The following is a 17,167-nucleotide window of genomic DNA, read 5'->3' as shown; positions in this document are numbered from 1 at the left end:
GGTGCCAGCAGCCACATCCTGTGGGACAGGTTCAATTACAGGTTTGCACCGTATTTTAAAAGCCTAGTATTTTTAAATCTAATCTTGTGACGCAGTTAAATTTGGAAATTATTTGTCCCTTGCTGATCATTATATTGCAGATTCCCTCTAAAGAGCAAGAACCCTTATATAGATGGAGATTAATTTGGTTTGCAAAAGGTATTATTTGTCTGGTTCTGGTAAACTTCTCTGTGCATTTCATAGTTTCTTGTACTTACCTTAATTCTGGCAATAAGCAAAATGTGGCATGACAGTCTATTAGTGCTGTCAGCTTGACAACCAAGGTTTTATATAACTATGTAATTAGGATTCTTGTTTTTCTATTCCAGTTTACATTCCATATTATTTTGTATTAGTTTCAAGTGTACTGTAGTGGTTAGATGGTCTATATTAGGATTCTTGACATATCCTCTTATGGAACATTTTTTCCACTGCCACTAAAGAGACCTGGGATTGACCTATGTAGAGTACTGGACATTGTCTGGGGAAGGAAGGATGGATGTCAGGATCCACTGCATTCAGCAGTTGCATTGCTATAGACTTGGCCGTTGAACTTTTCAAATGCCAAACCATCAGACAAGAATCGCTTGGGAGCCTTGTTCGTAAATGGTCTTGGTGTTGTTGGCTTATTACAGATCTGAAGAGAGCATTTAATTGTTTTTATTTTTAATTATGTTTTTAAATGCCTGGTTCCTGTTAGGCCCTACAGCCTGAGGACCAAGTCAGCAGACCAGTTGTTGGTACCATACAATGTTTGTTTATTTAACTTGAAATTATCATCAGCATTTAAAATTTGGAAGGTTTCATGTAAGCATCCAGATTTCTGGCTTCCTCTGGGGGGAAAAACAAAACAAAACTAAGACCAAGAAACACTTGAACCTGTGTTCCCACATACCAGTGGTGATCTGGAGCTTAAAGATAGCTAGCTACTCTATTTAGTTGGAGTGAGTGTATTTGAGGCTACCGGTTTCCACCACTCCCTATTGCCTAAGACCTCATCCATGTCACTCATTTATGTTGATCTCTGGCCCCTGTAAGCATTGCTGTTGTGACAACCACTTAGAATTTTTTCCATATCAGAAGCTCCTTAGTGTTTTCTGAGGCTCATTGGAAAGCCTGATGAAAGTTTTTGGGATCTCTCCCGAGAAAAATGTTCACAGCTGTACTTACATACAGTATTTTGCATGCAGTTTCACAAAGTTCATAACCCACTTGGTGATCGATGCTATTTAAGTTTTGTGTCTATGGAGGAAGGTATGGAGGGTTGATCCAAAGTAGTCAGCAAATCCAAAACTCATGCGGTGAACCAGGTTTTAGAAGAAAAGATAATACATGCATGAATATACTAGTGTATAATGTTTGAAAACATGCACTGCTCTTGGCAGTCAGTAAGTAGTAAGATTTTTGCAGTCTGGCTGTTTCCGGTGCTACTTAGCCTTGCATATAATCTAGGAAACAATTTACAACCTTCAGCATTCCACTCACAGAACCCAGCTGTTTTTTGGAGCTATAGCATAGGACTACATTTTTTCTTCACTAAACCCCCAGCAGTTAAACAGGACTCAGAGAGCAGAACCACTTACCCAGACCTTTGATGTAGATCAATAAAATGGTCAAAGATTCAAGAGACATGAGAAAAGCAGGATGGAAACAGTAATTCCATATTCATGTTTTAAGTTGTCAGACTAAAAGAAAAAATTAATAATACTAGTGCAGTCGGGAGGGTAAAGCAGAAGTTAGGAAATACACAGGAGGAGCTGTTTTCACATCTCAGAAGCCTTTATAAATCCACAGATCAGTAGCTTAATTTATATATCCAGTAGGCCAGCAGAGGATGCATGTTGGAAGCTGGGTGAGTTGAATGAGCTCCGGGGATGCATTAACTAAAGATAGAAACACAGTAAAAATTGAGGCCCAAGACTAAGAATCTGTGCTCTGCATAAAAGAAATGCTCTCGTCAGAGTAACAAGTGGAAAAAACCCTCTGTTGTCAAAGCCTCTGCTGACATAAAAGTACTTACTTTATAGCTTTAAAAATAAATGAAGAGAACCCCTCTTCCTGTGATGGTGAGGATCTGATATCATGTTAATCAGGAACATTTGAATACAGACTGGCTATTAGATGGCGCCAAGCAATTGTTGATAAGTTTGTGGTGATAATGGCATTAGTTATGTAAGAAAATGTCATTTTAGAATGTATATGGGATTATGTAGGTTTGAAATGACAATGTCTGGAATTTGCCTTAAAAAGGGAGCGAGCGAGAAGGGACAGTAGACATAATCTCAAAGTATTTTTACAGACAGTCAATGTAGGCACTCACAAAAATTTTACCCATAATTTATATCTGAGGGACACTGGTGCCATGCACATTGTGGGCCCTGTTAACATTTAGGTTTGAAAGCTCTATTTACATCAAACCAGGAGGGAAATAGCAGGGGAAATGACTTATGAACATGCCTTAGAACTGTGTCCCCGGAAAATCCTGCTCCAGTCTCACCCGGCCAGTGAGTGTAAATTTGGGTCACATTTTCTTTCATACCCAAATTATGATGACTTTCGCTGCCTACGAGCAGCACAGGAAAGGACAGCCCCTCGGCTCCCACTCCCAGAGGTCCCCAGAGCATCTTTCCAGGATGCACCTCAGAAGTGCTCCCCTGGGCACAGCTGCCACCTCTGGGGTCTCCTGTGGCTGCTGCCACTCCTCTGACTCTGAGGAGCTCCCCTCTGCCTCTCATCCCAAGATGGGAATGAGAATTTAATTCTCCATAGCACAGCAAAAACTAGGATGCTATTTGGGACAAAGTTTTATGAAAGGTTGAGGGGAAAAAGGAGGTGAAACATCCACAGTGGCATAGAGTTGCTCCCTGAAGGGGCTCTTCCAAGAGCCTCGGGGTCCCCTAAGAGGGCTGCCCCTCTGCTTAGCTGTCGATCGGCCTCCATGAGTCTGGGACCAGCTTATTCTTATACACGAAGATGTCCTAGGCCAGTGGTCGGCAAACTCATTAGTCAACAGAGCCAAATAACAACAGTACGATTGAAATTTCTTTTGAGAGCCAAATTTTTTAAACTTAAACTTCTTCTAACGCCACTTCTTCAAAATAGACTCGCCCAGGCCGTGGTATTTTGTGGAAGAGCCACACTCAAGGGGCCAAAGAGCCTCATGTGGCTCGCGAGCCGCGGTTTGCCAACCACTCTCCTAGGCATTGCTGGGCCCCAGACCCGTCACCCAACACTAGATTCTAAGAGTGAAAAGTTTCATCATCACAGAGGCCCTCTTCTGTTGGCCAGGAGTAACCTCGATTGCTATTATGGAATATCCACTTCAGAGAAAACCCCCACCACAGCCTCAAGGGGCTGGCTTTGTGGCATGGGCCTCATCAGGAGACTCACACTAGAATGAATACCTTTAGTACCAGCTGTGTTGTGGCATACCCACCCAACTTGGCAGACTTGGAGTTTGTCCAGTTTGGGCTATACCAAGTCCACGTGGTTCCTGTGCACAGGCCCCCTCCAGAGCAAGATGTTCATTCCTGCCCCCTCCTTTGGCATCTTACTCTGGATTTCCTACAGATGCTGGCTCCTCGAGAAGCAGCACCCATTTGCAGCTCTGTGCATCCCACGTTTACACCAAGCCTTTCCCTTTCCTGCTACCTCAGGCCCCTGAGACCTGGACCCTAGTACTGATGACTTTGATAAAAACTTCTGTGATGTTTGTCAGTGACTTTCCAATTTCCACAAGAGCACTGATTGGGTAACGGATTTACCTTTGTGGGGAGCTTCTCCAAAGTTAAATTTAAGACTCCACTGTGAGGGGAAAAAAATTTTTTTTTAATTTCTTTATTGATTAAGGTATTACATATGTGTCCTCATCCCCCCATTAACCCCCCAACCCCCCCCCCCACTCATGCCCTCACCCCCTGGTGTCCGTGTCCATTGGTTATGCTTATATGCATGCATACAAGTCCTTTGGTTGATGTCTCCCCCTTACCCCCACCCTCCCCTACCTTCCCTCTGAGGTTTGACAGTCTGATCAATGCTTCTCTGTCTCTGGATCTGTCCCTGTTCATCAGTTTATGTTGTTCATTATATTCCATAAATGAGTGAGATTATGTGGTATTTATCTTTCTCTGACTGGCTTATTTCACTTAGCATAATGCTGTGAGGGGGAAAAAATTTTTAAAAAGGCTCCAAACTTTGAAATGGTTGTTACTCCAACTTTTGCATCAGGATTTCAAAATTTTTAGGGCTTTATCTCACCTGGCAGGGCAGAGGTTTTCCACTACTTTTTAACAAAGAAAAGAAATTAAAGGCTTTGCTATAACCAGTATTTCTTAAACAGCCAGCTAGAGAATACCTATGTGAGTCAGTTTCTTTTCGAATGGTAGAATGCAAGCTTCTTGTAAAGAGCCAGGTAGTGCATGTTTGAGGCTTTTCAGGACATTGTGTCTCTGTCCAACGACCCAACTAGTTGTCGTAGAAAAGATAGACGTTAGATAAATGATTGGGCATGGCTGTGTGCCAATAAAACCTTTACTTACAAAAAATGGGAGGCCAGCCAAGTTCTGACCCAAGCTGAGATGAAAGATAAGATTAGATTCTGACCTTCAAAGATACAATCTAGTCAGGTGGAATCCTGGTGACAAACCAACAAACATTTCCTCTCTCTCTCTCTCTCTCTCTCTCTTTCAGTCTCTTTCCTCCCCGCCCCCAAACAGCTGTCAGTCTGCTCTCTCTATCTATGAGTCTGTCTCTATTTTGCTTGTTAGTTTATTTGTCCGTTAGATTCCACATGTGAGTGAAATCATATGGTACTTGCCTCTGAGGGAAAGTGTGCATGCTTTTCTTGAAACATGGTGGTTTTTTTTATATAGTTCAGTCTCTATGAAAATTGCCATTTCAAAGTGGCTTATAAACTTAAAACTCCATACAGGCTGAAAATGAATATCTTGCCTCATTAGCAACATCTGGAACCACTGGGCTCTGCCTGCATTTCAAGGAGCACCTCTTTTTTCTTTCCTCAGCCTTGTTTGGGAACCAAGAAAATAAGATGGCCTAAGCAGTTCTGCACACATGAAGTAAATGTTTCCCTAAGACCATCAAGAAGTTTGTGTTGAGTTAGAACACAACTATTGAAGTCAGAGGACTTAATTATATCAATTGGATTTCAACAGTGCCTTTTATCCAAAGAAGGAGGGGGCATGTAATGTATGAAGAAGGGATCGTGCCACTTGGAACAGTAATAAAATGAAAATGGGCAAGAAAAGCAGCCAGAGAGACTGCTTCAGTCTCTCTCTGAGATAGTAAAGCCTGAAGAATCCACCAGGCTGTCCCTTCTGCCTAAACTGGTACTAGACTGGTTCACAGCTCTGTTTGACAATGAATTAACCTAGTTTTATTTCTTTAAAAAAAGGATCTAAGGAACCTTGCAGGGATTCTAAGGAACCTCCTATGTGTTGCATGCATGGACATGGGAGACCATGCATTCATTCATTGATCTTCGGTGTCCCAGGCTCTGTGCTAGGCATACAGATATAAAGAGAAGTCCTGTCCCACAAGAAAGGGAGAGTGCATTGCAGTTCTGTGTGATAAGTGCTTTGTGCAGATGAGGACAGCAGAGGGGACAGTGGGGTGCAGTTTTGAATTAAAAATAGAAATTGGTTGATGTCGGGGGTGGACATTGTTGGAAGAAGAAAATAGCAGAAGACGTGGCATCTTGGGAGGACCGTGAGACTTTGGAATGCTGGAGACATGGGGAGGAGGAGTGGAAATGAAAGGTGAGCATGTGGCTTTGTGGGGTTTGGACCGGAGCCTGCAGGCTTGGGGAAGCAAGTTTTACCAGCGACTCCCCACTGTGCCATTCTCTCCAAAGGGACGCCATGAACAATCTTCAGGTGGGGAAGTGTTCTGAAAGAAAAGAAAATTCAGTGACCCTGAGTAAAGGTGGTCAGGCAGACTTTATTCAGGCCCATTGTGATAGGTACCAGGACCACTACAATGGGATTTTGCAGTGGGGGGCGGGGGGAGATATTGAGCAAGAAGGAATTGATGTCCACCTTGAAGGGGAGGGATCAGTGGATGGATAACTAAGAGGAGGCATCAGAGGGTAAAGAGGATTCTGGCTAAATTGGCCTAACCTGATTCTTGCTGAAGGTAGGCCAGGGTAATCAGACATCACCTGGGAGATGGTGGAGACTAAGGAACCTAAGTAGATGTCAGTGATCCAATATCAAGGGTGGAGGGTTCTGACTAAATTGACTTAGCAGGGTTCTTGCTAAAACTAGATTTTACAAGGAAGTATAAATGGGCCTAGGAGAAGGTGCAGGAGCCTGACTAAAGTTTGGTCAAGCAAAGAGTCTTTGTTAGTATCAGACATAGAGAGAAGGGCAAGGGAGTCTAGTGGTTAAGAGTGCAGCCATAGGAGACATTGCCTGGTTTGAATCCTGGCTTTGCCGTGAACTAGCTGTGAAACCTTGAACCAGTTACTTAACTTTTCCTCAATTGTAAAACAGGGAATGGACAGTACCGTGTTGCATAACAGTGTCCTGGTGCATTTGAAGTGCTACCTAGTTCTTTAATCTTTTGTCTAATACTGTCAGAAATGTTGACGTAAGAAACATCCAAACCTGCAGAGAATGTCTGTAAGAGTTTATTTGAGCCAAAATGGATGACAATTACCAGGAAGCAAAATCTCAAATGCTCCGGAGGATGACAGTTTTGCAGTTTCTCTCTTCAGGGTGGCTGTGTTCGTTTCAAAGGTGTGTTAACCAGGTGCACAAAAACAATGGACAGGGTTCGCTTAAGGCAAAGATACATCTTTTACTGAAATAGTTGTATGTCTGGAATGTGACTCCCACCATGACCTGCTCGGTTAGGAATTTATGATCAGATCACCTTGTGAGGTTCCTTCCATAAAACCTGTTTTTCTTTCATCCACATAAGTTTCGAGAAAGTCCCTGCATTGGCAGTAGAAGCTATCAGGCCAGTATTAGAATTGAGTCATACACCGGGAGTGCACACAATGCACCCATTCTGGAGATGAAAACAATATAAAAAGACTTGCTCTGTGGCTGGTTTCTGACATTCATCAGCGTTCAGGTAGCTTCGACGCAATTTTATAAGGAGAAGCAAAGAGAGAGCTAGATGATAATTAGGTTGTGGTAGAAAACCAGAGATGTGTCAGAGCTCTTAGCTATCCTGATGTCAGAGCATTCCTATGAGCTTTGAAGGGAGAGGCTGAGTCCCCAGATCCTCTGAGGTGTGTTTAATGCTCTTATTTAGACACTAAGCCTCCTCTAAAAGCTCGTGGGGTCTTCTAAGAAATTGGTCCCAACGCAAATACCATGACACTTTGTGGTATTGAAAAGGTGTTCAAACGGCTCCCCACACTGCTGAGAAAGACCAGCCCGCAGCTTCTTGACATGCTTTGAACATCAAATGTGGACCTGCTGACAGAAGCTGCAAAGTGACCTTTAGTTGGTTCTGCCTGAGGACCAGGTTATTTCCTTAACCTCACAGAATAGTCTGTGCTTGTTATGTAACTATTTTAGGGGAGTTCTTTGTATTAATGTCTCTAAGAAAAATAGATGTCCCAGGTGAAGCATGCACAGAAATACATTTTGCATGCTCCCCTCTGCCTTTTCTCTTCCCTTTCATCATCCCAGGTAAAATCGAAACTGCAGAGACTTCCCTGTACCCTGGATTAACAAAGTGAACTCATATCCAGCCTTGTTTCCCTGGACAGTGACCCTGTTTATTGGATCCTCATAGCAGCCCAATGTAACAGTACATTAGGTAGGACCTTATCTCCATCTTTAGAGATAAGAAAACTGGAGGTTGAAGAGAAATGAAGCTGCTTTTGCAAGATCACACAGACCCTAAGGGCAGCACCTGGGACTGACACAGAGTTTGGAATTTCATTCTGGAACGTTCTGCTACCCAGGGACCAGACCCTGGGAAGAGGGGCCCTGAGAGCAGGCAGCTGTCCATAAATAACCAGGTCATTCATTCTGTCCACCCGTTTCTCAAGCTCCTCCATGTGCGGGCACTGCGTCCACACTGGTGAGCAGGCAGCTAGCCTCCTGCCATCAAGGAGCTTCTAGTCTAGTGAGAAAGACAGAAACTAAATGAACCTGTTGATAAACTATGTGAAACATGACATGAGCAAGATGCACGTGAGGAAAACAGAGGAGCCTGGTTCATCCTGAGACTCAGGGAAGGACTCTAAGGAAAGGACTTGAAAGTAGCCAAACAAAGAGGGGAGAAGGGGCGGGGAGTAGTCCAACAGAGGGCAGAGCCTTTGCAAAAGCCTTGAAGTGGTGGGGAGTTCCCTGGGCTCCAGAGGGTTGGAGGAGGCGACAGGAAGGTGGCACCAGCAGGGACAGGGAGGCAGGCAGGCACCCTTCATGCAGGGCCTTGTTAGCCGGATTAAGGATTTTCTGGTTTAAGAGGGTTATACATGCATATGAAATGGCCTGATTCATGTTTTTTAGAGATCTCTTTAGTGACCACGTGATGAAGGAGTCCAGAAGGATGATGAAAGAAAGAATGAGAGGATGAATGAGCTGACACTTGTTAAATGCCTTCCATTTGCTCAGTGACACACTTGATAGTGATCATTTCGTTCAAGAATAATGGAAGCTACTCACTAGTACAAATTAAGTTCTAGGCACTGTGGTAGGCATGTTACAGATACTATTTCTAATCCTCACAATAGCTGTACAAGATGAGATGAGGTTGTCCATGTGCTCCTCACAATTACCCTTTAAGATGTAGAGGCACTTAAAACCTCCATTTGATCGTTGGGGAAACTGAGTCTAGTAGGAGAAGGCTGGGATTTGAGCCCAATCTGTCCCGCCAAAGCCAATGTTATTTCTCCCCATACCGGTGGCTCTCTGCAGGTGACAGAGAGACAGGAGCCATCCGGATACAAGGATGCAACAGTGAGTTTCCTGGTTGTGTCAATTCCAAGTTATGAAGCACTATCAGCTGCCAGGCCAGAAAAACTTCCAATAATACTTAGTGCTGAACTCTTAGTGGCAACGTGGAGAGACCGTCATGAGAACTTTGTTCTCCAGTGGGTGGTAAGCTGCATCAGGGAGCTCTCGGAGGAGTCTTTTGCCCTCGGGTGTTTATTTTTAAAACATGCTATTGTTTAGTTCATGGCAGCTGTGTCCTTTGTAGTGTTTTTATAAAAAGTTCTAATCGATTATTACTGTTTGGGCCAGGAGCCAGCAACTCAGCTCATCAGAACCTCCTCCCAAAGCGAAAAAGCAAGTGTGGTTTCTTAAAATAAAGAGCTAGCAGGTGTCCCCAACTGCCAAGGACAGCCTTGGATTGTATTCCTGTTTCTAGGACACAGCCCAGCCTCAGAACTGTTCCTGACTATTGAGAGTAAAACCCCAGGATGAAGCATGGTGATGTTTCACTTGTTTGGAACTGACCTTCCCCAGTAAGTGATGGGGGCCATATTCTTAACCATTGTGTCATACTGGCTCTATCCACCTGCTACAAATTCTAGACCAGCACTGCCCAATATGATCTCTGCTTGTGCTGTCCCCTGCAGTAGACACAAGCTTCTTGTAGCTAGTGAACACTTGGAAGGTAACTACTGTGACAGAGGAATTGATGAAGAGGCACTGCCTTCTGGATTAAGGTGCCATTCACACAATAATATCCCTCAAGCTAGACTCCACGTTCTCAACAGGATCAATATCGCCCCCAAGGCAACAAAAGCTGGTTTAGAGTAGGAGTTAAGGGATAGAAACTTACTCTTTTTATGTAAAAAAAAAAAAATACATGTATTTATTTAGTACATAAACGGATGTAAAGTTTGTCTATGGTATTAAAATTTCAGGGATTAGCCATAAGAAAAAAATTGTCTAAAAGGCTGGAGGTGGGTGGGGTGTGGGGTAGGGTACACAATAATGAAAAAAATGGGAGAGAGGCACTAAGATGCTAAATGTGTTCTCAAATGGAGGTCTATCATGGATGGTCACCCTGGAAACCGAGCCAAACTGCCCTGTACACATGGTTTCTAAGGAGACTACCTGCCGAGTTCCTAATCTCTGACACACATGTGGATCTTTGAAATGAGCTCACTTTGTAAGAACACCGCCCATAAAAAGTGCAGCTCTGTTCTTCACATGGAAAGCATCGAACACAAAATTCACAGAGCACCTTATTTATGTATTGCCCTGGGGACCAGTGAAGAAGCAGCCGCAGGCCTTGGAGCAATATGGCCAGTGTGGTGATAGAAATGCATACTTGGAGATGATGGTTTACCTTCATCCTCTCCCCTGCCCCTGTGCTGGCAAGGTGGAGAGGGTGTCCTTGTAATGGAGTCAAGCTTGAGTTTGTTCATTCAACATTGTTGAGCATCCACTTAACGTTGGACACTCTGGGAAGGTTTAGAGATTATGCTGTCCAGTATTGTACCCATTACCCACATGTGGTTGTTTAAATTGAGGTTAATTAAAATCAAAATTCAGTTCCTCACTCACACTAGCCACATTTCAGGTGCTTACTAGCCACGTGTGGCTTGTGACTACTGCAGTAGACAGCACAAACAGAGAACATTTCCATCATCACAGGAAATTCTATTGGGCAGCCCTGGTCTACTAGGTGTACCAGTTAATAATGCAGTTTTTTTTTCAATAGATGGAGTTACACATATGTTGATATATATGTGATTTGATATGTATGCTATTTCATTGTGTTGACAACAAGCTTCAAAACTTCATATGTCAAATTTTCTGAAGGTGTTAACATCATAGATATTTTTACACTTAAAAATGTCAAATTTCATGCCAAAAAAAGAGCATTTGCAGGAAGTTTTAATTCATTCCTTTATTTTGAAGAAAAGTGCTGCTGAATACTTCGGGAAGCTTATGGTGAACATGCTCCATTTCTAGATACTTGTGAACGCTAGTTTAAATGCTTTAAAAGTGATGAGTTCGATGTGAAAGACAAAGACATCCAGGTCAACCAAAAAGTTTGAAGACTAACAATTACAAGCATTATTGGATGAAGATGCATGTCAAACTCAAAAACAACTTGCAGAAAGATTAAACGTTGCTCAGCAAACAATTTCCTATCATTTACAAGCAATGGGAAAGATTTTAAAGGGAGGAAAATGGGTGCCACATCAACTGAACAAAAGACAGATGGAAAACCGAAAAGTCATCAGTAAATGTTGCTTCAACGGCACGAAAGAATTTTTTGCATCGAATTGTGACTGGCGATGAAAAGTGGATTTATTTTGAGAATCCCAAATGCACAAAATCATGGGTTGATCTAGGTCAACCATCAACATCGACTGCAAGGCCAGATCACTTCGGAAAGAAGACAATGCTCTGCGTTTGGTGGGATCAGGAAGGTGTGGTGTATTATGAGCTTCTAAAACCAGGTGAAACCGTTAATACTGATCGCTACCGACAACAAATAATCAATTTGAACAATGCTTTGATCGTGAAATGACCAGAATGTTCCAGAAGACATGGCAAAGTAATTTTGCTTCATGATGACGCACCATCACACACTTCAAAACCAGTTAAAGACACGTTAAAAGATCTTGCCTGGGAAGTATTAACCTACCCGCTGTATTCACCAGACCTTGCTCCTTCAGATTACCACTTGTTCCGATTGATGACACACGCACTTTCTGAGCAGCACTTCAAAACACACGAAGAAGTGGAAAATTGGGTTTCTGAATGGTTTGCCTCAAAACAAGAAAAGTTCTATTGGGACAGCATCCACAAATTACCTGAAAGATGGGGAAATGTGTAGCTAGCGATGGACATTATTTTGAATAAAGCACTTCTGATGTTTCTCTTGAAATTATTGTGTTTTCTTTGATTACAAAATCCGCTATTATTAACCAGTACCCCGAGTAGAACTTTGTAGCATGTTGGTAGAGTCAGTATGACATAGTGGTTAAGAATATGGCCTTTGGGGTCAAACTTGGGTTCAGGCTCCTGGCTTCATCATTCACCAGCTATAAACAGTGGCATGTCACTTAGCCTTTCTGAGCCACAGCTTCCTCCTCTATAAAATGGGGGGAATAATGCCTAATCTCATAGAGTTATAGTGAGAATTAAAGATGAGGCACTCAACATTAAGTTATTGCTCAGTACACAGTGTCTGTTGTTATCCTTATCGTCATCATTGTGTATAATGATCATCATCATCGTTGTTGTTTTTGGCAGGTGGGGTGTTTAGACCATGCAGACAGGCATTTTATATTCAAGTTAACTTCAGTAATATTCCTATTATAGAGGTTTTTAAAGATTAGGCTGTTTCCTTGCCTATGTTCCTTCCCTCTCCAGTGGTCACTGCCCCTGTTCTCATCATCACATTATAAATTGTCCATAAGCCTTGATTTGGGGGCAGCTCTGCCCCAGTCAGTGATGACTGGGAGGTAGAGGGTAACTCCAGAGAGAGGCAGAGAAGTACGGTTGTTGATTTGAATACATTTCTGATATGTCCAGGAGAATTGTAGGACTAAGGTAAATTGAGGAATGGAAAACAAAGCTCTTCCTGCAAATAACTACAAGATAGTTGCTGTACTCCAGCAGGAAGAAGCTGGCTGCCTGCTTTGGGCATGTATTTGTTTAAGAGATTTCTACTGAGAATCTCATTAGTACGAAGCCTTTTATTTGCAGCTGGGTCCTGGAATTGAAGCAGAGGTACGAGCCCTCAGCCACATCATTAAGACAAATGAAGACATATTAACATATGCTGGAAACAGTTATCCACATAGATTTAATTTGTTTCACCGCTGGAAGAAAATCCTGAGAAGATATGAAACACATACCCAAGAACAGTTCTGCAACCACCCTGTGAGCCTATCACTTATCAGCACCTTGGCGGCTGGGAGCTGCTTAAATTGGACATCTACCAAGGGCCAATACATCTGAAAATACATCTTCACGTAGGTCAGGGATATAGGTGCTTATACAGGTGACTCAGTTCTGTTAATTTGATGATGTTCTTGTTTGTCTTTTTAACCTAGCTTATTGTTATACATAATTGTGTATCAGAGTAATATGCAGAGCTCTAAAATGGAATAGGCACATTTTGTAGTTATGTAATATACTTAACAAACTTATATGTTTGCATTATTGTTTGCTCTCTTTTTAAGAATTGTGGCCTTAAGTCTCTTAATTTTGTTGTTGTTTCTTACAGAATTGTTATTTTTCATTATCTTGCCTTTAGGAAAAGAAAGTCTTCTGAGTACACCAAATTGCATTTTTCCCAAAGAAAGAGAAAAAGATGATCATGGTTGTTCTCTAGGATGTGACTGTTGCAGTGTGCCCACCATATGTATATACACTGAGTGGCCAGATTGTTATGATCTCTGAATGCATAATAATCTGGCCACTCAGTGTATATCCTATATAATAAAAGGCTAATATACAAATTGTCCCCTCAACCAGGAGTTTGACCAGCAGGCAGGTCGGCCAACCGCCCATGTCCCGCCCCCCCGGCCAGGCTGGCTGGATCCCACCCATGCATAAATTCATGCACCAGGCTTCTAACATACACACACACACACACACACACACACACACACACACACACACACACACACTGAGTGGCCAGATTATTATGCGTCCAGAGATCATAATAATCTGGCCACTCAGTGTATATAGTAATTGCACAACCTTGTCCCAGATGTTGGAGAACAGGCCCTTAACAACATTCTGGGGTGGCTGTTAAAGAAGCCAGAGCCCCTTCCCTCAAAATGTTAACTTCCAAAGAAGCAATCAACAGTCAGAGGAATGATGTGTTTAGAGTGAGAGGTGATAGCTTCCTTATAGATTTTTCCTGTATCAAATACGTTCAATTGTATGTGAGGAGCATAATCCTCCAGTCACTTAAAAAAACAGACAGCCTTTTATAGTGTGAGGAGTGAATATAAAAGCTACCTGTGTGTACTGATAGCCTACAGATTTACTGCCTTTTCTCTGGGGTTGCTTCATGACAACCTCTTTATTTTTCTGCTGCCCTGTACTTCAGGTTTTGAAAACAGTACGACACAACTCACGCATGTTGCAAGCTCAAGAAATCATTTTCTTTGGTAATCAAAATGTGATTCTCTGTTTGGAAATCAGGCAGGGTAGTCTGAAGCCTCCAAGTGACAGCTTGCTGAAAGATGGTTTGGTTGTTTCTCATGTGTCCCACATAGGAGAGATCTGGTTAGAGAGCTGCGTCATTGACTCCATTTACATGAGCATCCTTGATGGACAGCAAGGCCTTCTAGTGAGGAGAGGTGTATGCCTTCCACCTCTGCAGCCATCCTTGGCATTCTAGACAACCCTTGCAAGTCCAGGCAACATTCAATATTTTTATTGGCAGTCAAAGTTCATTTGAAACTGCATCCAACAATGTGGCCATATATCTCTTAAAACACCTAGGCTTTCAGAAATTTTTATTTATATCCTGCCTCTATAAAATGGAATCTTTGTTAGCCCTGGCAGGTGTGGCTCAGTTGGTTGAACATTGTCCCCTGCAGAGAGAGGTCACCAATTTAATTCCTGGTCAGGGCACATGCCCAGGTTGTGGGCTCGATCCCCAAAACGGGGTATGTGAGAGGCAGCCCATCCATGTTTCTTTCTCTCATCAATGTTTCTGTCTCTCCCTCTCCCTTCATCTCTCTCTCTGAAAATCAATAAAAACATTTTAACAATAAAATAAAATGGGAATTTTTAGGTGTGTCACAATCAAAGCCACACACAATAAAATTAACATAGAAGCAATTTGAAAATCAATAAAAGAAGAAGAAAATATGCTAGCCAGGATGGTTAGTGAAATTACTGTGATTTATTACTGACTTTGGCCCTGAGACTACCTAAAGATCTAGCAGTGAGTGGATGATTAAATGCATTATGGTACAGCCCCATGACAAATTATGTAGCCTTCCTCAGGGTGAATTTATAACAATAAGGAAAAATGTTTATAATACAGTATTAAGAAGAGATAGGATTAAAAACTATAAAATTATCTCAGCTATGTTTACAAAGAATTGAAGAAAACATATTGGAAGATAATTCACCAGAATATTGACTATGGCTGATGAGCTGAAGTAATTTTTATTTTCTTTATATTTTTCTCTTTTTAATCAGATAATTATCATGAACACATATGTAAAAGTTATCTTTTTAGTTGACTCTGAGCTGCAGAAGGGGTTATTTGATTTTCATTACGTGAGGAAAGAATTATCTCAGTTCTTTAAAATAAACTCTTCCTTGATACTGAATTCCAAAAGGATGTTGAGTGACATAGTATACAAATCTTGATAACGTTCTCCTTTTTCATATATTTAAATTTTTTCTTTTATTTTTTCCATCATCATGTATCCCCTTTATGCCCTCTCCCACCTTTCCCCCACCCCACACGGCAAGCAAATGCAGAAGGAGGACGGACTCCTTCTGACTGTGTCTCATGACCACCCCCCAAGAGGAGCCCAAGACAGGATGCTCACTATGGGCAGTGGCCGTGAGGGCTTGCCAAGAAGGGGAACTTAGCTCTCACTAGGCTCCCATCTCTTAATTCTGTGTTTGGAATTTTGCTTATTCACCCTTCACATCTTGTCCAAATGTGTGCAATATGCTCAAGAGGTCCAGCGACAGCTCTCAGCTCTTTATTTCACACCTTAAGAATTGAATCACCACTAGTCCTGTAAATCAGTCTTTCTAAAAGTAATGTGACTTCTCCCCCCTTTCAGGTGTCGCTGCATTGGATTCCAACGTATCTGGGAAAATTGGGCTGCGTGCTGTTGCATATTATTTCTGCACCACTCTCATTGCTGTCATTTTAGGTAAAATTTATTGCTGAATTCTTATTCCTCTATATAATTGTGACTTTTCACTTAAACGTGGTTGGACTTTTTATAATGTGCATTTTTTATAAAATTAGGAAGCAGTATTGTTACACCACCATGCAGCTTTTTAGCTTGAAGTCTACATGCACCTTTTATATGAAGAAAATGTAATACTGACTGAATTTCAGCTATGGTATTCTTCAGTAAAGTCTCCAGTAAGAACAGAAAGAGGGTGACAGCTCTATACGTCTCCAAGATCATTGGGTAGAAGGAAGTGGAGCCAAGAGCTTATCCAATCTTTAGAGCAATGAGTCTCTAGTAGTGGAGTTGACTATAATTATAAAAGATTTCTGGAAAGATAGCATTTGAGTCCATTTCAAACTTCACATAGTACTGAGAGCTAATGGCTGAGTCTTGCCAAGTATAAAATTCCACTTGAAAGAAGGAGAAAGTTCTAAGGGAACAGAGCTGCTCTTATACTTTTGGCATTCCTTTGTGAAGAAAATTTGGTCCATCCATTGTGACCTAGCTTGACATTTTAAGGATGCCCTGCCTAGGTTGACTTCATAAGCTAAAATAAAGAAAAAAGAACATTCTTGTCAGCAGAAGTTTCCAGAAGCAATTCTGGAATATAGCCCCTTAATTTTTATTCTTTTTTTTTTAAATTATGTTTTTAAATACTCACCCAAGGGTATTTTTTCCATTGATTTTTAAATTTTATTTATTTATTTATTTATTTATTTATTTATTTATTTATTTATTAGAGAGAAGGGATGGATGGAGAGAAGGGGTAGTCTTTTCATTTTAAAAAAAAGACATGGGAAGAGTTCCTTCTGCTTCATTTAAATGGAAAAGTAATTAAGGCTGCTGCTGAAGTCACAGCTGAGAGTCAGCATTTTGGCTGGACCTCGGGGTCCCACCATGTCCAGTGGGTCAAAGAAGGATGCACTGGGGGTGCTGGGTGCCCTGGAAGGGTCTCAATGCTCTGTGGATGCTCTCCTTGGCCACAGGTATCGTGCTGGTGGTGACCATCAAGCCTGGTGTCAGCCAGAAAGTGGATGAAATTGACAGGCGAGGCAGCAGCCCTGAAGTCAGTACTGTGGATGCCATGTTAGACTTGATCAGGTGAGTGTCTTGCCAGCAGGGTGGCCTCATTGGCATTCAACCTGTGTGGTCACACAGGGCCCACGCTTACTTTAATGATCTGCTATTGCCATCTTGAAATTTTTAATAATTTTTAAATGATTGTGCCTTTTCATTTTGCCCTGGACCCTGCAAATTACATAGCCAGTACTGCTTGCTGAGTCA

General features: G+C 42.0%; 1 protein-coding gene across 1 annotated transcript in view; it reads left to right on the top strand.

The window, feature by feature from the left end:
- The window catches only part of SLC1A1 (solute carrier family 1 member 1), a 71,971-nt gene that overhangs the window by 32,929 nt on the left and 21,875 nt on the right, over window positions 1-17,167 (top strand). The window contains exons 3-4 of the mRNA XM_080670112.1: window positions 15,764-15,856; window positions 16,870-16,984. Of these exons, the coding sequence (XP_080526238.1) occupies window positions 15,764-15,856; window positions 16,870-16,984 (208 nt within the window). The remainder of the gene's footprint in view (window positions 1-15,763; window positions 15,857-16,869; window positions 16,985-17,167) is intronic.

The sequence above is a fragment of the Plecotus auritus genome (genome assembly GCF_963455305.1).
Source record: "Plecotus auritus genome assembly, chromosome: 5".
Lineage (NCBI taxonomy): Eukaryota > Metazoa > Chordata > Mammalia > Chiroptera > Vespertilionidae > Plecotus > Plecotus auritus.
This window is presented reverse-complemented; position numbering and strand designations above follow the sequence as displayed.